Source organism: Anastrepha obliqua, chromosome 3 (genome assembly GCF_027943255.1).
Source record: "Anastrepha obliqua isolate idAnaObli1 chromosome 3, idAnaObli1_1.0, whole genome shotgun sequence".
Lineage (NCBI taxonomy): Eukaryota > Metazoa > Arthropoda > Insecta > Diptera > Tephritidae > Anastrepha > Anastrepha obliqua.
The window spans coordinates 85377186-85398515 of record NC_072894.1 but is presented as its reverse complement, the minus strand read 5'-3'; the positions used below and the strand labels follow the sequence as shown (position 1 = coordinate 85398515).

The window sequence follows — 21330 nt, the reverse complement described above, 5'->3', positions numbered from 1 at the left end:
TTTTCGAGTTACTTCAAAGAATTCCAACATTTTTTTTTGTTTTATTTAAATACATTTTTATCGAGACTGGCAGTGAGTATTGCAGCCATAAACCAGTAAAACAACAGAACCCAGTTGGCCACAACAAACTTTCAAGTGCACATCTGCCAGGGAAAAGTTACCCTTTCGTTGCTTGGATACGATATAAGATCTTTTATTTTGAGACATACTTGGCCTTACGCGGAATACAGACGCTCTATCACTTCTAAAAGTAATCTGCTCCTAGCAGGAATTAAGAGTGCTCTGAAAACCAACAGTGAGTCAAAGTATCAAGGCAGAGCTGAATGATCACCGCCATATGGACGATGGAGGTCAAACTATTTACAGTTGAGGGGAAAGTCGAAGATTCACCAATACCGACTGCAAATAACCTAAAACTATTGTTGTTGTTGTAGCAGCAATACTAATCCCTGTAAGTCTAGTGTAGATCACCAATCGTCTTCTTCTAACTCATCTAAAGGTAGGCCCAGGAAACTTGCTGTTTCGACGGGTTGGGTCCTGAGGGAGAGGCACTTGGGGCAAAGACAAAAATATTCCTAGGAACATTGAAAGCAATTGACCGGTTCTGAATCACGCAGTGCTCTTTCGGTCGCCTGGTATTAGTGATTAGCAGCGGACTAAGCTTCAAACCTGTCAAAATACTGATATCAGCTCAGCTGCTGGATGCCTTTCCCACAAATAGGCTAATAGCCTAGACAGACGGCGGCGTCAATCGGATTGGATAGTTGTGTTAGTAAAAGATGGACCTCATACTGATGGCCCTGATACTAAGAAATAATTATTTATTTACAAAAGGCTTAAATTGCAATTTCCCAAGCTGTTTCGAAATATCAAAACAATTATTGCACAAAAATTTCGAACGTGTTAGTGCAAACTAGCAATGCATCCAGTCTTCCTTGTTCTTCTCTTTAAAAGTTTCATTTTTTTCATTCAAAATAGATATAAACTGCCATTTTTCGGCAATGCTGCCATCGAAAATTCCCCTAATCCACCAAAATTATGAGAATTAGATCAAGTTGTCAATACGCATTAGTTGTACTTAATTCCTGAGATAATTTCGAATTAAGTCGTTAATCCCGATTAACGCCATCGTCTATCTAGGCTATATGATGATCAGCAAGCAATTTCTGCTGAATTGCTACCGCAGCAACTACCCCTGTAGACACTTGCTTGAGGTTGAGCTACCTCCCAGGCGAGTCAGGAGGCATCTCCTAAGGGGAACGCCACTGTGGGGGGTAAAAAATTGTCGATTTTTGGGAATTTTTTTTGTAAGTAGGAATGATTATTCGAGGATCGGACCAAAGGCAATTTATTATATATGTATTAAACTATGTTGATGTAAATTTTTATTAAAAAATATTGAAAATTGACACATTTATGTATATAAACGTAACGAGTTAAAAAAAAATGACGTCATCTGGTGGCAGCGATACAGCAATGAATAGGTATCTGAAATCAAAAAACCAAAATTTTTTGACAAAATGGTGTGTGTTTTTCACCTTTTTTTGATTTTGAACAAGCCCAAGAAAATAGTAATTTTCAAAATTTTGAAAATTGGCTACGTTCAACGATAACAATAATTTTGAAAAAAAGAAAATTAAAACCGGTTCATTAGTCTTCGAGAAATCTTTGCCACCGTATCAAAAAAAGTCGTTTCGAGAAAAACGCGTTTGAAATACAGCATCGTATCGTAAGCGCTACGGGGCCGAACCGACGCTTACTTAAGTGCACATAGAAACGGTAGTAAAGCGAATTTCGCTTTAAAATTTTGACAACATTTTCTTTAGTAGTTATACTAACAATTTATGCAAAAAAAATAGATTTTTTTGAATTTTCACAGTGGTGTTCCCCCTTAAATTACTCTGATCCAAGACAAAACGCAACTACAACTACTAGACCAGACAGGTTAGAGATAGGCATTTATGGGCAGTCTTGTAACACCTGCCTAAACTAGCAACTTCTGAATGCCGTCATCACAGTCCAACCACCACCCATCGCAGTCATAGGGATTCAGTTGTCTCGTGAGACCAACATTATTTTGCCACGATTACGTGTAGTATATTCAGGGTTCTACTTTTCAAGGGTGAACTGAGCTAAAAACTATTTTTTAAGTAGGCGATGCCCGACACAATTCCAAAATTCTAGCTGTCAATAGTTATGACCGTTTCAATACACTATCTGCACTCGCAGAAGATATCTCGTTTTGTCCTCTTGCACTGCAAGATAAAGGTCAGGTTAGTTTACGCCATATTGCGGCTACTGATATCCATGAATTAGTGTGGTGTCACAAAATTACAATAGCTCCTTACCACAATTAGCCATTAAATGGAAAATAACAAATGGGCTGAGTCGGATCTCGAAAAAGCTAAAAACATTTGCTCGTCACTTATCTCGAGATTTTACCCCACATGGAACTCATCCACCATATGGACCCACCCGTACCAAAAATTTCAAAACACGAAGTGAAAGAAGCGGTAAAAAAACTTAAAACCAAGAAAGGCCCCGGATATGATCTGATCACTGGAGAAGTACTCAAGCAACTGCTAGCAGAAGGAATATCTTTCCTCATGCATATATACAATGCCTCAATATTAACTGGTGTTCCTCCTCAATCGAAATTTGCCGAAATAAAATGATCGTTGAACCCGGAAAAAGCGTCGAAAAAGTGGAATCTTATCACCCTATCAGCTAGTTGCCTAATACCTCAAAAGTTTTGGAGCCACTATTTCTTCAAAGAATTGAAGACCGAAAATTAATCCCAAATCGCCAATTCGACTTCAGAAAAGCACATGGCACACCATCGAACAAATATATAGACCCCAACCATTTGAACAGGAGAAGTAGGTATTACACAGCCGCATTTCCCGATATATCTTAAGCTTTCGACCGTGTCTGACAAGACGGTTTACTTTGTAAAATAAAGGCTACTCTACCCACAAATAATTATATCATTATCAAGTCCTACCCGGAAAATCGGCACTGTTTTGTTAAACAAAATAGAGAACAATCTCAGCTCTGTGAAAGTTTAGCCCGTATACCCCAACGCAGTATTATGGATCCCATCTTATATTTGCTATACACTACCGATCTACCAGTTACTGAGGAAACTATCATCGGAACTTATGCAGATGACACTACTTTACTCGCAATTAACTCCCTCTCCGATGTGGCTTCTCTTAAACTCCAAAAAGGACTTGATGAAAAAACCCAATGGCTCAAAGACTGCAAGTGAAATCAAATGAGGCAAAATCTGTTCAGTTACCTTTATTCTAAAGCAAAATACTTGCTCACCCGTTAAACTCAATAGCACAGTCATGCGGTTTTATTTAGTTTAAAAAAATACTATAAAAAAATAGTTCATCAAGAAGCTTAAAATAAATCCTTGAACTCCTAATGGTAAGCAGTTGCCTTTCCCTAAGCTTAAACATATATTAATTTATATTTACTCTGGTTAATATGTATTACTATAATGGTACATGTGACTGGATCCCTATTTAACTTTGAACATTACCAACAATTAAATGTTAATGCAAACTTAATTTAGAACTGGCCCACACATCAGATAAAGTAAGTATTGCGCTTGCAGTCAGTCGTAAAGACTTATTGTTAACCATATAAGTATATGCATATATACCATATATATCAATATATATTAAATATATATTTATACATATGTATGTATGTATCTATACGTCTATCACAATACAAACTTATGTCGATTCCTATGTGAATAATTAATGGTGTTCTACTCACCGCAAATGATGATTAAGTTTCGAGCCATTAACAGCCACTCCATTGATTGTTGTTTGCTATATTCAAAAGCCTGGCCAAATGGATGCGCACTGTTGTGGGCATTTATAGAGAAACTTTTCCAATTAAGTTGGACAGAATGCACAGTAGACCGGAGTGAAATACGTAAATTTTTTCAAATCATATCGTAATAGCAGGGAAAAGTTGCTACATATCAATACAAATTCAGGAAAAAAAGAAATTTCAAATCGGTTAATATCTTCCGTTCGCGCATTGCATTTAAAATTTACAAATTTTATCCCAAATCTAGCTGATTTACGAAAACTTGTAGTAGTTGTAAATGATTAAAGATCGAGCTCACTTTTTATACATAGCACTTTCAGCATTGAGCATGAAAAAGGAAACATACGTTATCAATCTATAAAAAAAGAAGAGCACATTTTAGTAATAACAGAACCAGGCTCAAAGTACCTTTGTCATTTAGTACCTACTTCAAAAAGTGGAAAGGACACAGCATTCAAAATTATTTTGAAGAAAATGGTATAAATTAATCTAATGTTGTAGTGATTGGATGTGATGGTACGTCAACAAATACTGGGTGGAAGAATGGTGCAATAAAATTCATTGAAATGCGTTTAAAAAGACCAGTACAATGGGCTATCTGTCTCCTCCATTTTAATGAATTACCTCTGAGGCATCTAGTTGAAATACTTGATGGTAAAACAACAGGTCCTCAGTCTTTCAGTGGGCTTCTTGGCAAACAGCTGGCTAAATGTGAATCTTTGTCCATCGTTGCTTTTCAGAGGATTGAATGCTCTCTTACGAACGCTTGACGCAATAAGCTTAAGTAAAGATCAGAAATACTTACATGACATTGCCATTGCTTCTGATGCTGGTTTTTGCTCCCCAGATCTAGCAAATCGAGATCCGGGACCAATATCACACTCTCGTTGGTTGACAATTGCAAACAGGTTCCTACGATTATACATTTCTTTGCAAGAGCCATCTAAAAATCTCATTCAAATTGTTAAATAAATTTTGACTGTATACGTACCTCTATGGTTCGAAATCAAAACAAATTCTTCAATAGTTGACGGACCTAAACATATTTTAGAATGTATTAAAAAATGTAGAATCTTATCTTCAGAAGTCCAGGCAGTAGTTCATAAGGTCATTCAAACAAATTCCTTTTTTGCCCATCCAGAAAACATTCTTCTCTCGATGGTGGTAGATGACAGAGAGCATGTCCGCGATCTTGGATTGAGACGAGTTCTCAAAATAAAAGAAATCCCTTCAAAAGACAAAAATATTAGAAACTTTTTGGTTCCTAAACTAAACTTTGAAGCAAATGAATATTTTGAATTAATTAATTGGACTGAAATGAAACTTACCTGCCTCCCAATTTTAGACAGCTTTTCTTCTGAAAATATCTTGCAATTAATTTCTGATGAAGAAAAACCAAAATTAACCATAGATTTAACAAATATTCCATGCCATACGCAAGCTGTGGAGCGTTGCGTAAAACTAGTAACTCAAGCGTCCTCAAAAGTGTATGGGAACGAGAGACGTGATGGGTTTATAAGAGCAACACTCACTTCTCGTACAGTTATGCCTCAATTGGACATTAAAGCAGACTTTGCCACTCCCGAATAAATAATTCTTCATCTTTGGTTGGTTGATTGGGAAGGGAGTGGGTGGAACTCGTAGTACAGTCACCTTCACGCGGAGAGTTCTGAGTCGTCCAAAAAGGGCGGGCCAAGAGCTGTACAAAACTTCTTTAAAACAGTGTGGTTCGTGGGCGCGCTAAGAGGGGAATAATTTATATATATATAACATCATTTCCACCTCTTAAAATTTTTCGAATATTTGTTCAATTTATTATAAAATTTGTAAATTTTAAATGAAATGCGCGAACGGAAGATATTAACCGATTTGAAATTTCTTTTTTTTCCTGAATTTGTATTGATATATAGCAACTTTTCCCTGCTATTACGATATGATTTGAAAAAATTTACGTATTTCACTCCGGTCTAATGCACAGTTGGCGATTTTTCGAAAATCTTGGCCAAAATTAGAAAAATGGTAGAATTCGTAATATTTATTTCGGATAAATTAAGTAGAGTATCTTCCTCTGTGTTTTGGTATACTAATTTTCATACTAAAAATTTTCATATCTAAAAAATAAAGCGGAAGTAAACAGAAAAACTCAAAACTTGTCGAAGATGATGCAAAATTTTAGACAAATTAAGTGTTGCATACATTTTCAATAGGAAATGTATTTCCCTTTAAACATTTGAAAATGGGCTATCTACATCTAAAGAAAATGGAGATTTAGTGATCTATTTGTGTTAGAACTCAAAACTGTTCTACTTTTTCTACATAAATTCAGAAGCAAATTTTTACATAGTTAATGTTTCTCAAAGTCTGATGTTAGAATCATTGGTAAATGGCGTAATCGTGTGTGGTCGTAATTAGTAGTTGGAGCTTATAGAGAGTGATTTAAAAAGCTTTACTTATCGACATTCTTTTTATGAGCTTAATTATAGAAAAAAATTGAGAGTGCTTGAAATTGTATATACATATATATATAATTGGCGCTTACGCCCATTTTGGGTGGTCGGCCGAGCTCCTCCTCCTATTTGTGGCATTCGTCTTGATGTGGTTTCACAAATAGACGGATTCACACTTCAATCCGACTCTGAACGGGAGATATTTTTTATGAGAAGCGTGTTGATGACAGGAATACACTCTGAGGTTTGCCATTGCCTGCCGAGGAACGACCGCTATTACAAAAAACTTTTTCTCCATTTTGGTCTTTCACCGAGATTCGAATCTACGTTCTCTCTGTGAATTCCGAATGGTACTCACGCACCAATCATTCGGCTACGGCGGCCGTGAAATTGTGTATACCTTAATGCAATTTAAGATATTTGTTATTGTCATTGTTGTAGGTTACCCGAAATCGGCATTCTGGGTCGGCAGTTTAAGAAGGTGGTAAGAGACTCCCGATTAATGTGGTTTAATGCCTGGGCTTAGTTGCAGTTGGGTTCGGTTCTGGATTTCGTCAGTGTAGTTGAAGATATGTGTCCTGATTCGCATAGCAAGTGCCTGTAGGGGAAATGTTTTACGGTAGGAACTCAGTAGAAATTCTTGCTGAACGTCTTACTATGGCTGCCCTGATCACAGTATTCTGACGGGTTTGAAGCTTAGGATATCTGGCTCGTTTTTATTACTTTTTCAGTACTTTGTCGTCAAATGTGGTAATATTGGCCCAATTTCATGATTTATCAGCAAAAGTTGAGAAGTGAAGTGGTTTCTTCATCAAAATATCATACCATTACTAAACGTTTTTGGGATCATTGATTATTCAAAAAGGGCAGAAACACTAGAATTTTTGCGTTCGGAATTTGATGAACTGACGGTAAGTAACCCCGAGCCCGAAGTAGGTTCCAAGACTGATGCCTTCAACTAATTCGACAATCGAGATCATTTTTGTGATTACTTAGTAGTAATGTTCCGTTATGCTATGTTATGGTATGTTATACCATGTTCTTCTATCCATGCTAGATTTTTGATGTTATACGAGTATTCACCACCTCTCGCAGTTTCCGCAAAATAGATGACTAAGTTGTATTCTAATATATGTATATAATATATGTATTAGACTTTTTGTGCGTATGCAGTTTTATAGCCAACCGTCATTGTGAAAAAAATTATTCACAATTTCGAGTTTTGAAAAAAACATGTAAAATTGGTAAACAGCGCCCTCAAAAACCCAAAATTTCGAAATTTCGCACAAAAATAATTAATATTTTTCGATTTTTGACTATCTTTTTCGGCGCATTGACCATTGTGAAATATGATATGAAGAAGTGTTTTGAAAACGCGTGCTTTGTGGTTGTTGCTCAATGTTAATGACAATCGCAGGAGATACTAAAATGAGAATCAAGTTAAAAGAAAAAAGGAAAAAAATACTGAATGATTTACAACGGAGAGGAAGAACTGCCGCCGCGTATTCATTCATGCTTTTAGTGACTTGATGAGTTACTGCATAGTTAGTTATTGTTGTTGGTGTTGGTGGCGTTTAAAAGTAGTAAAAGTTAGACAATGAATGAAAACACTCCATGATGTCAACAAACTGAGAAAATAACTGAACAACGAATTGAAAAACTGACGGACTCTTTTCTTTGTGAAGACAATGAGGCGCAATGCTTTCAAAGAGGAGAAGCAAAAAGCAAAGGGTTTAAATGATTGTCTGATTGTTTCTTTCATAATGTGTTACTGTCTAAGCAAAATGTTCTACTACGTTTGCATACATTTGTAGGTATGTAGTTAAAATATATTTTTATGGAAATCTTGGCTGGTTGGCAACTGAAAGCGTAACAGGTGAACGACTTGACCGATTGAAGCCATATTCATACGATATGAATTGTTGTTGTTTGCAGACCGGCTGAGGAATAAGTGTTGAGATGATTCCAATTCATCCTCTATAAAGCTGCCTCAAATAAAGTAGTCTGCAAAAAAATATAAAGTGGGTACGGCCCGCGAATGTTTGTGGAAGTTCCCATTAAGGCTTTTGTTACTTATTTCCAAGTTAAAAAGGTCGTGATTTCGAATGGAAGACAAATCGCCTTTTAAGTCAATGGGCAAATTAGTGTCATAACTGGAACAAGAATTCAAAACCACAAAAAATTTGAAATTTGGAAACTCGGATTGGTATATTTTGAGCTCCTTAAAGCTGGGGGATGTATGGCAATGCTAAAGCATTTGAGGCAAATAATGTTTATTATTATAAACTTTTTCATGACAAAGTTATCATGGAGGTACCACCTAGAGGCAGCTGTTTTTTCTGTAAATTTTGCTATATTAGGTGAAGAAAAAAGTTCTGAATGCTTTTCGCAAGATGTTCTTAGTGAGCCAGTTTACGAGAAACTATTTGAAAAAAAGAGGAGCGAATACCAGGGTAGTTTCATAACATATGAAGGAGAAGCAAAAACCCACGTTACATCGCTAGCTTCAATCATATTTGGTTCTTTAAAAAGCTTAGTTTAATTGCAATGCGAAATATGTGTTGCTCTGTGGTATATACCCAAAGAATTATCGGACAGACTGCGGACCTTTGTAAAGAGATGCCTTTGCAGTATTTTACTAATATGGTGGCCAGAACCTAGGATTCCTAACGTGTAACTCTTAAGTGGAACAAGCAAAAACCGGTTAATGTAGAAATCAGAGATATAAAGTGCAGAAGAGTGGCACACACCCTCTGAAAGCCGGAATATTTTCTTAGTAGGAGAGCGTTCGAATAGAACCGTCTAGGCTCAGGCGGACAAGGGCGTCCCAAAGGATCCTGACGTAAATCTATCCACTCTGAGTCTTCTGCAGTTAATAGCTCTTCATCCTGGAACCAGCAAAATGCAAGCTAATAAAGCGAGAAATTTTGCAGCAATGGACAATTTTTAACATAGCGCTGTGAGCCCTACATAATTAATAAAACTAATCTCACGATACATTACATAGAGCTACGGAGATTGCAAGAGGATATTACTTCACAAATAATTTTTCCGATATTTTTGTGCTTGGTGTAGCCAGTTAGAGTTATAACGTTCCGAAATGGATGTGAAATAGACAAAATTCAATGTATTCTTCAGTACCACCATGACCAAAGTAAAAAGGGGAAGCGGTGGCCAACAAATGTTGTCGCAACATCAAAGCAGTGGTTCCAGTTCTGGTTCTCTATAGTAAACCAATCGACGGAAATGTGAATACATCAAGTGCTCCCTAGGCCCATCCCGTAGATGGAACGAGTAAAATTATAGGCACATAACTTTTTTAATGTGTATGTATGTGTATGTCTCATATGTGTATAAATGCTTGTGTATGTAAGCTTTTAAAGATTTTCATTTAAAGGTGAATGACCTGTGATTTTAAAATTCATCAAGTTGACTAAACACAATGGCTCACAGTATATTAGAAGTTTACCGTCATGACACTAGAAAATTACCTTAACTGTAAAATAGGTACTTCTTTACATAACAATGAAATAACCCAAATACCAACAAAATAGTGCGGAACACCTTGTCTTGGCGCCAGACCACAGGTAATCAACAAAATAACGATAATGTAAGCAACCACAAAATGTGTTTATATACTTACACGTATGTAAATATTTATGTATATGTGTGTATGGAGAAAAAGAAAGGTACTTGTACGGTAATTGAATTTAAAACAAAAGCAAAGCGAGAAGCTACAAAGAATATTACATGCTCGTAGAAGAAAACAGTAAAATGATTGCTACGAATATTTACGTACTTACTTACATATGCATGTACATGTGCCTACGTAAGTGTATATATTACTCGTATAAGATGTAGAATAAGTATGTACATAAGTGCAAACGATGTGAGGTCGAAGAGTAAGAAAAAAGAAAACAAGAGGAGTTGAAAAGCATTCTGTGAATTATATAAATATTGTAATATGAGTAAGCAGGTTAATTGTTGGTACATGCATACATATGTATGTACATATGTACATACAAGTGCATATATGAAGAACTTTATAAAATTCATACAGCTCAAGAGGAAGACAGAAGTTAACTTGACCCATAAATAAAGTAAGTTTGTTAACCGGCGACTGACATATGAGTGCATATGTATGTGTTGATGAATATATTTAAGCAAAAGATCAGAAAAGATGAAGAGGGTAAAATCGTAGTTGAACTTGCCTTTACTTACTGTGCAAGTACGTGGTGCTGATGAGAAAACAGCATAGAAAGTTTGGATGAAATCAAGTTGTGAAATATATTAATATTAATACATATGTTTATACCTACATTCATGCTATGAATGAAAATTAAATAAAGTTTCATAAAATTAAGTTTTAAATTAAAATAATTAGATGAAAACAATAATAATGACAAAATAAGTAAACTAAAATAAAATAATATAATATTAAATTAAGTTAAACTAAATGAGTTAAAAAATAAAATAAAATTAAATAAAATAAAATAAAATAAAATAAAATAAAATAAAATAAAATAAAATAAAATAAAATAAAATAAAATAAAATAAAATAAAATAAAATAAAATAAAATAAAATAAAATAAAATAAAATAAAATAAAATAAAATAAAATAAAATAAAATAAAATAAAATAAAATAAAATAAAATAAAATAAAATAAAATAAAATAAAATAAAATAAAGTGTGATAAAATAAAGTTTATTAAAATTAATGCAATATAAAAAATTTCTAAAATAAATTAAAAAAAAAATATTTTATAAAATAAGTAAGGAAGGCCCAATTTTCTTCGCGTCGAGCTTTATATACACACACACATTTTAGTAAAATTTTATTTGAGGTAGCTGTTAACTTTTGAAATCAAAGGTATTCATAGACAAGCTCGGATGGACGGAAGAAAATTTTGTCTTAACATATAAAAAGTGCATCGACAGCGTCGTCATCCACATCTTCTCGACCTTCTGTGAAAAGCTTTTACCACCTGTTAAAATTTTTTTGACTTATAGTACTTTCACCGTATGCCACTGTCAACATTTCAAGTGTTTTTGAGCACTTAATTCCATTTCCACAAAGTTTGATGCAATTTCTTTGATCCATTCTTTCGATAGCAGAAAATCGTCGATCACGCAAAACACTTGTCATATTTATGCCTCTCACAAACAAACTAAACATTCTGACTGCTAAAACCGTGAACATGTCTTCGATATGAGTGTACCCCCATAACAAAAAAAAAATTATCGAAAGTCGAATGTGCGTAGCCCGCGAAATTTGAAACCCTCACTTTATTTTTTGAACACACCGCGTAAGCCCATTGGCTGTCTTCCACGCCAACAAAGCGCTTTTTTCATTGGAAAACGCTTTTTCCAATAAAAAAGGACAAAAAAAATAAAAGCCTCTGGATACCAAATCAGGTGGGTACAGTCTAAAAATCGGTTCCAAGTCTCTAGAATTGATATAGTGTGCTCAAGCTCTAACGCAAGCCAAGATATGGCATTTGTGCTTGCTTTGTACTGCTTCCTCTATATAAGTAATATGTATGTAAGTTAACTAATATAAAAATTTAATTCACGAAAGCTCAGTTTTCATTCGTAAGCTTATTTCAAAATTGGGCAAAAATTTTCGTTACTGCTTATATCGTCTGCTTTTAGATTTTGGGTCCGGTCCGGTTCAGTAGTCAGCGAGTTTCCGCGCTCATTCTATTACATAAATATGTATGTAGATTATAAAAACACCTGGCCTTTTGGCTGGAATGCACTAAACATTTCTCAAACTATCTAATACCATAAACATCGAAAATGAATTACAATTTTTGTTATGGTTTTTGGAAACACAACATACATAGTTGTTAGTACGCCTCTGCATAAGCTATCAGACCCATAGGTGCCACTGTGAGATAAAATTTACAGCTGTTTAATTACATTTATTTTTAATTACAAACGTACGTATGTATGTATGCAAGTTAATTTTATGTATTATACATGTACATACATGCATGCATAAATAAATTATACAAAAGCTAATTAGTTGGCGAAAGGAAATGAAAACAAATTGTAAATCGCATGACTCGCATATGCATGGACAAGTACATACACCGAAGCATTGCTAATTTGCAACAAACAAAAATTGCAACTGAAATTACACTCTCCAATATGCAGTAAAAGCAACCGGTGCGTTCTCAGAAATAGTGCCGATATTTTTGGGGTTTCTGCTTATGAATATGGCTTTATTAGTGGGGATAAATATGCACTCGTATGTATATAAGTGGGTCTTACATATTGCGACAAATGCCTTTTATTAACTCTTTTCATAGTTATCCACCTTAGGGAAAACGCATAATGCAGTCGTTTAAATAGAATGAAAACAATACCACCCTGATTAAAACGTTCCCGGAATATGTTTAGAAAAAACAAAATACAAGTTTTTTTCCTCAAAAGTGAAATTATCGCCTTCAAAGTAATCCCCATCAACTGCAAAGCTGCCAGATTTGATCCAGCTCGAAACACTTTTGCTACTTTATTTTCAGTGTAGCCTTCAGAGCTGTCTTCAATTTCCTTTTTCAATTTTCCATTACTTCCTGTTACTTAGGCTGTTAAAACGCGGTCCGTGTAGCGGTTTCTTGACTCCATCAAGCAGAGAAAATCGGAGGGAGCCATATCAGGTGAATTCGATGGCTGTTGGATGGTACTCATTTCGTTATTGGTGAAACATTCACGGATAGTGATGGCACTGTGCGACGGTGCGTTATAATGAGGTAAAATCCACGAGTTGTATTTTTGCAAATCCTATCTTTTTTGAGTATTTTTTCACGTAAACATCTCATACTCCAAATAATAGTCCTTATTAACTGTTTGGCCTTCTGGCAAAAAGTCATGGTAGAATGCATAAAAACAGTGAGCATCGTTTTTTTTGTTTTTTTTTTTTGACTGAAAACGACGTGTTTTTTTTTGGTCTTGGTTCATTCGGAGCTCTCCACTCACTCGCCCGAAGTCTGGGTTGCGTGTCGTACTCATAAATTCACGTCTCGTCTCATGTTAGGATGCGTTCGATGAATGTTGGGTCGGATTCAGCCTTTGAATTATGACTTTCATGATATCAACACGGTATTTTTTTTTGCTTGTTCCTTTGGGATCTACTTTGCAACAACATGGGGCAAACCCAAATCATTAACGACAATGTCCTCACATACGGGTGCGAGGTCTGAGTGCTGAAATCCAGGGAAACTGATCAGTAAAATTGCTTTGAAAGAAAGATTCTAAGAAAAATATATGGACTTGTACGACTTGACACATTCGGTAGAAATTCGAGTTAGACACACTTAGAGGTTCAAATGTAATCAAGTACATCAAAGCGCCAAGAATTCAATGATACGGTAACATTCTACGAATGAGCAATGATAGAGCTATAAAAAAGATAGATGGAGAGATGACATTGAACGCGACTTTGGAGCTATGATATCAAACGAAACGTGACGTGGAGGTGAATTGTAACGGAAGCCTGATGATGATGTTGATTATATCTAGGCATCACTTTTGAAAGGCCCTTTTTAAAAAGCCTTCATCTGGACAACAATCACAATAGGCGTTTGGTGTACTTATAATATGGTTTTGATCTAAGAGCCATTGCAGTGCACCACACTATTTCTGCTTGTACCTTCGAGTGCAGTTCTGTGATGAAAAGGGTTACCATAAAAACTATTTTCGCTTCAAAGTCATAAAACTGTGGATTCTTGATTTATTAAACCATTCATCCTTATAAATAAGGAGAAGCTCGGCCTAAAAATCCGTCATTACTAGAATGGATCAATATCTCCCAGATGTTCAGATGTCATAAGAAAGAAGGTTTCATATGCCAAATATTAATAGCCATCAGACTATTCTATTTTTACTTTATGTATTATTTGTTGGTATGCAGGCCATGCGCGAAATACTTATACATTGCATAAGTTTCAAAGAATATAACTTTTATAACCGTTTTTTTTCGCACAGCACTGTAAGTCTACAATAACAATGCAATCAATGAATCGAAAAATCACACAACATAAATTTTAAATTACGCTCATTGAGTGCTTAGCGTGGTGCATTCGAAATTATGAGTTTGCATAATTTCCAGCTTCAAGCTGAGTTTACGCATTTCCTTTTTTTATTCGCTTACTGAGTAAAATCAACAAAAGTTCAACAGAGAAAACACTAAACAATCAATCTTTTCATCGGTCATGCTCTGCAAACAAGAGGCTACAGTTGAACGGGAAATGCTGCATTATGAGCATTTGCCTCGAGCCAAGTGAATGCAATTTTATTTCTTTCATATTTTTACCGTATTGGACTTCCTGTTCAATTGTGAGGTTTTCTTTTTTTTTAATTGCATTTCTTTTGTTTCACAAAAGTGCGCTGAAGAAAATAAAATAATACCTAGGTTATGGTTGTTTAATGGGCCCAAATTTATTGCATATGTGTGCAAATATTAATATATTGTACATATAAAGGGTGGTCCGTCTAGTGGTTTATTTTTAGAAATTCAAAAGATTTAACAAATATTCCCATTATTGAAGGAACATCATTTTATTCACGACACTGCCTTGATTGGCTTCGTAGTAGCGGCTTCCCCTATCTCAAGAATGGTGTGTTCGACTTAATGGTCCATATCGTAAATGGATTGTTCGCTTAAGATTGGTTCTGGCATAGCGCGTCATCCTGCTGAAATCAAAAATTATGCAAGTCCTTGTCCTCATTTTCGACAGAAAAGCATGCTCACCCTTGACCGAAATGGTCTGCGTTTTCAAATAAAAATAGGCCAATGATGCTACCGCTCCAAAATCCGGACCAAACTTTAACTCTTTGAGAATGTATTGGCTTCTCGTCGATCACACGTGGGTTTTTCGATCCGCAGATCGTCTTTGTGCTTCATCAAAAAATACGATTTTGACTCCTTCTCAATAAACGCACTGATTGGGCTGCACAATATGGACTTTGTAAATAAATTCTCAATATCTTTCTTTCTTTCTTGACTCTTTGTCGAAAATTACAGCGGGAAAGAGCCGCCACTGTCAAAATAACATACGGTTAAAACAAACAGCATATGGACCACCCTGTACATGCAAATCTATGTATCATATTATAAAATGTATGGAATTCCATAGGCTTTTGTCATCAATCATTCCATCACATTTTATGAGGAATATGAAAAATCTGAATGAATAGTCCCAAAACTTTTTTCCAATAAAGATAGTAGAATTGAAGCAATTTATTCAAAACGAAATTAATAGTATTCAGAACATGAACAGAATACTTTCAAAAAGAAGTCAAAATTTGGGCCCTATTCTTCTCACTATTCTGCTCAATAAGCACCGCAAAGTTTACATCAGGATAAAATCTAATATTTTCAAATAGTGTTCTTCTAAGGTTTCTTCAAAATGCCGTAATTCTCTAAATGACACGATTCATAAGCTTAGAACAAGGATTAAAAAAATATCTAGTTGACAAGTGTAATTTTTAATACCACAGTGGTGCAAGTGCATAAAAACTATATAGATAATATCTTTATTTTGTATATGTTTAAATAATTTTCAGTGAACGAAATCCATTTATGAACTGTAGTGGCTCCAGTTAAGCTTCGAGAGTGGTTCCGTGTGCAGAATTCCATACGAGTACATGTAAGAAAGATTTTGACTGTAATCCACGCAGAGGGGCCAGAAACGATTTAAACAACTCATAGCAAATACGCATTTGGAGGCAAGCTAAATTGAGAAAGTAAAACAGAGTGGAGTTAACATGGTCTCAGGGTGCGTGCATATTTAAGAGTGCGTCTATCTTGAAACAAGTGCCTCCCTCTATTAAAATGTACTGGTTCTGGAACTCGCCATTTAAGAAATTAAAAGTTGCGCAACGCCTCTGATGGATAAATCGCTTTAGATGACGATTAGATTTGGGGTCATTCAACCAGAATGTTTGGTCCTGCAATTTGGTCGATGTACATAATTGTTGTTTTCAGCCGAAACTCCACGCACTGGAACGCAAGAAACTCGACGCACTGCATAAAGTAGAACATCATTGGACCCTCCAACATCTACTACAGCGGCCATCTAAAGAAACACAAATCCAGTGTCGGATTTGTGTACGGAAAGATTTTTTTTTGCCGGGACAAACTAGGAAGTACAGCACTCAAACAACATTAAGTTCATTGTACTGCACTCGGGTAACCTTTTTAATTTTCTTTATTTCATCTCCAAGCACCTCCGTTCACTACGGTTGACGTTTTAGCGTAATTTTTATCAGCGTAAGAACCTTTAATATCTCGCTTATTGACGCCTACACCTCCATGGAAGAGAACGACGATGCGAAAACAGATCGCTTCTTATCTCAACAGAAAGGTGGCAGTAGTAGAAATTTCAGCTTAGGTTGAAGGTCCCAATTCCCAATAACTGGTGGTTCAATTGAAGCTTCCTCCCCCGATTATTACGAAATATAAAGCAATAGCGTGACTAAGGAAACACCAAAGCTGCGGGAGCTGACGGACGCCCGACCGAACTATTTAAATACGGCAATGAGAAACTGGTCAGGTTCATGTACCTATAAACGTGTTTATGCAGAATGTGGTTGGACAAATGCATTCCTGTCGATTGTATTTAAATGAGCTCTGAGCAAGCTACAAAAAGATTGGACCAAAACCTTCCGCCAGTTATTGTGGAGCCATTCATCTTATGTGAAAGATAGAAACTCACCCTTGGACCGTATCGGTGGCTTTACATACATATAATATATATAATTGGCGTCTACACCCGCCCCCGAAGGGCCGAGGTTTTTCTATGAGGACTGTTATGGCAGAAATACACTTGAAGGTTTGCTATTGAATTCCGCTATTAGAAATCAGTTTTTCTATCATTTGGTGCTTTGTGCAAGATTAATGTTTTTTCCATATAAAAACTTCAACCTATCGTACAACATTATTTTAAATCGCGGCTTTCCGAGTAGCTCATAGAAATGCAAAACTGAAATTTCCTTTTTATTTTGTTTTATTCGCGACATCCTATTTTCATATCTGCAGTCGGGATAGAATCTCAAATACTTAAGCAAAATGTGTGGCACAACCATACATGGTACATGGTACTTCTGCTTCGATACACTCTTAAACGCTTTCCAGGTTTTTAAAGGAGTTCAATATATACAACCTTTTTAGGAACGTTACTTGTGGGTTGAATGACTTCAATGGATTCGTGGCGCTTTCTTTTTATCGTCAAATGAAGCTTTCGGAATAGATGTAAATCACAGGGTACCGGAAATAGTTGATAATGAGACTTTCGTTCCCTTTATAATTGGTTCCACGTTTCCGGAAGCATTCTGACTTCAACGGAATTCCTCAAAATTTTATGAGGAATTCTTCATGTTGTCATGGAATCAGAAACAAGAAATAATGCACCTTTTGTTATAACCTCACAACTCTTCATCCACGACATATTGGAGCCCGCGGCACACAGATCTTCATTTAAACTTACAAAGACCTAGAGGCTTGAGGAACCCACATTCAATTCTATTTCAATGATTTTCAAACCAGTTCCTTACTATGATTTTTTTTACTTAAGTTTAGAATTTTTTCGATGTTTTCTAAGGTAGTCCATTTTGTGTGGAGGGCCTGGCAATCGTATTTGGTGCATTTTGATAAAAAATTTACCAATTTTAACTTAAACCTCAACCAAATTTGGCGGGAATACTTACTTATTACTTTATCTCGGCAATTATTTCTTAGGAGATTTGGGAAATTTGCAAATTGTCTCACTGGAGGGACTAGTTATACTTGTATACATATATAATTGGCGCTTGCACCCCTCTTTTTGTGTTTGGTCGAGCTCAGGGCCGTAGAGAGCATACCAACTTCTGCGAAGAGCCTCATTTCTGGTTAAGTGGCTCCGTAAACAACCAAAATTGCCGTATTAGGAGCGATGAAAATGCACGGAAAATTCCACAGCTACCTCTACATATACTGCGAAACAGTTACTGGATTTTAAGCTGGCGTATTATTGAAAATTTAACATCACATTTTTATTATTTATATATCGAATTAAAGAAAAAAACTTTCAAAAGATGGTGGCATACTTTTTCGCTTTCGTTTTCTTTTGGAATAGAAGGTGTGCATACAATACATGCATACATATAAATTTCTCAAGTTTACAAGAAACTGTAACAAGCAAAAATTTATTGAGTGAATGAGTAATTGCACCATCATTGAACAACTTGTAAGTTGTAGCAAAAGAAAAACAGAAACCCCTAGTCGAAGAGTAAATAAAAAGAGAAACAATAACAATAAACTAAAGCCACCACAAAAGTTCAAACCAATTTCTGTCTTCACACTTTTTTCCATCCAAACATTTACGAGTATTTTTCAACTCTGGGCCTATCACTTTTCATCATTATCGCTAAGTGTTGTTGATGAAGAAGTTGCCACAAATTACATACATAAAATTATGTATTGTAAGAGTATTTCAATTGACAAGCAACAGTGCCTCCAAATGCTCCCTCTGCACATGTCTAGCCAAATGTCTCCAAAAAGGCGACTGTAGCAAACAAAAGGTGGAGCATTCGTAGTTTGGAATTTGTAAACAATTCGAGTATTTTTTTGTCTGGTTTCTCATCTTTGCCCCATCTCCACCCGCTCTGCGCGTGTCACGGCAACATGATCTGCCAACTAAGTGGCATTATTCAATCAGCATATTTTTTTGTTTTGTCTACACATTGTCAGTTGCTGCTGCTGAAGCGGTGTTCATGACATTCAAATGCAACAACATACATACATGCATACATACATACATACGCATGTTTATGTATGCAAGTAGGAAGCTCTGCCTGCTACGTGCTTGCTTACCCACAATATCTTCTGCATCTGATATTTTTGGAATATTTTGTTTCAGATTTCTTTTAAGTAGGCGCTCCATACTGATGAGTTAATCATGTAATCTCTTGTTTCAATACTTCTTTTTTCAGTTATAATGCATGCAACTTACCTGGAAAGAGAGAAAGTAAGGAAAATTCAAATTAAATGCCATTCAAAATTTCTTTGTAGATCTTAACAATAATCAACACACATGTGTACATATTTAATATCTTAGACGAATGCCATAGGGGAGGCGTTCGAGAAAGATGAATATGAGTTCTTAAGATAAGTCAACGTGACGTCTTAAGTACATGAGTAAGACTTGACACTAATCAGATAATTTCATATACATTAATCATATTTGTAATAGAAGAGAGTGTAAAGAGTGCTCTTAAAAAGTAAAAATGTCCGATTCCATTAATTGAAAGTTCAGTTTTCGAATTGTTTCAGTTACAAATTGTGGCATTTTTAGAATAATTTTCCCCACACATACATATCTCAAATTTAGTGAATTTAAATCTTGTTAGAAAAGAAAATAAATAATTGGTGCGTATACTTCTGTTAGGTGTTTGGCAGAGCTTCTCCTATTTGTGGTGTGCGTCTTGACCTACAGTTTTAGCCGACTCCGAACGGCAAAAGGTTTATATGAAAAGAGTTTTTTACATAAAAAAAAACAGCAGCCATAGCCGAGTATATTTGCGCATGACTAGCTTTCGGTGGATCTTTCTTCAAAACCCACTGTGTTGCCATTAAGTATCATATTACAATTTTTTAAACTTTTAAACTTTCTTCATAGTAATGGTAGAGAAGCCAATGCATCTGCCGTGAGGAATGAGGTGCAACGCATTAGACAGTATAACCGGCTGGCAAGCCCGCTTAAAACCACTCACCTAACACTCCTTTGGATCCAATCCATCAAAACAGCATGTTTGCTGGGCCTACTTTAGATGAAAATGACACCGCACTGGCAGGGCTTGAGGAACCATTACAACGGTAATAACCACAAGCCAGTGCATCCTACGAGTTTTACTGTTTGGTGTAGTTTTTGGAAACTATAATAGACAATATTGGCTGTATTTTTACATGGAAAATTAAACGGCTACAGATTTATGGTCAATGTAGTACAAAAAATTTAAATATGGGTTAAGGGCTGAAAAACTAATTTTTCATATTTCTTGGTGCATTTTTTCCAGAGTCACCATAAATACTCTTTTATGATGAAATACTTCTAACAATGACCTTTGACATATGGTAAAATCTTGACTATTTATTTTTATAAAAACATTGTTAATACTACGACAGAAACCATATAACTTGAAGTTGGAAGTGTTGTACTTTATTATTTAAAAATATTTAACAAACTTTTCGGTCAGAATTTTCAGCGAAATTCTGTGTATGCAAGTTGATACCGATTCAATTTTGTTAGTTTGAAGTGGGTCAAAGTTCGTGTTGATTTTTGAAGGTGTTATGCTTTGCTTCTATATAAAGAATGCTCGAAATTTTTTACACTTCATTATACTAGAATACAATGATCTATAAAACTGCATGCTCGAAATTTTTTTAACCATTTTTACTTAAAAGTTTGAAATGTTCAAGAAAATGTGTTGAATTTTTTAAAATTTTGTACAAACTTTGGAAATTCGAGTTATATGTTTTTTGTCGTAGTATAAAGAGTCGGCCGCCGTAGCCAAATGGGTTGGTGCGTGATTACCATTCGGAATTCACAGAGAGAACGTCGGTTCGAATCTCGGTGAAACACCAAAATTAAGAAAAACATTTCTTTAATAGCGGTCGATACTCGGCAGGGAATGGCAAATCTCCGAGTGTATTTCTGCCATGAAAAAGCTCCTCCTCCCATAAAATATCTGCCGTTCAGCGTCGGCTTGAAACTGTAGGTCCCTCCATGTGTGGAACAACATCAAGACGCACACCACAAATAGGAGGAGGAGCTCGGCCAAACACCCAAAAAGGGTGTACGCGCCAATTATATATATACATAATATATATAAAGAATTATATTAAAAAAAAGAAATGAAACTTTGTAATATGCCGCCCAGCTATTATTCTGAACACATATTTTAGGATGGCACATAAAATACAATTTTTCGTCTTTGATGCAATCCCCTATATTTTTTCTGTAGCCCAACAAATTACACCTACTTAAAT

At 35.5% G+C, this 21330-nt stretch overlaps 1 protein-coding gene across 3 annotated transcripts in view; it reads right to left on the bottom strand.

The window, feature by feature from the left end:
- Positions 1 to 19188, bottom strand: part of LOC129243008 (uncharacterized) — a 139379-nt gene extending 120191 nt beyond the window's left edge. Inside the window, exon 1 of one of the 3 annotated variants that reach the window (XM_054880017.1) lies at positions 19156 to 19188. In XM_054880017.1, the coding sequence (XP_054735992.1) occupies positions 19156 to 19173 (18 nt within the window). In that variant the 5' untranslated portion in view covers positions 19174 to 19188. Of the gene's footprint in view, positions 1 to 11284; positions 11436 to 19155 lie in introns of those variants that run through there. The other 2 variants (XM_054880018.1, XM_054880016.1) reach the window with 2 other exon arrangements.
- Positions 19189 to 21330: the final 2142 nt, after the last annotated feature.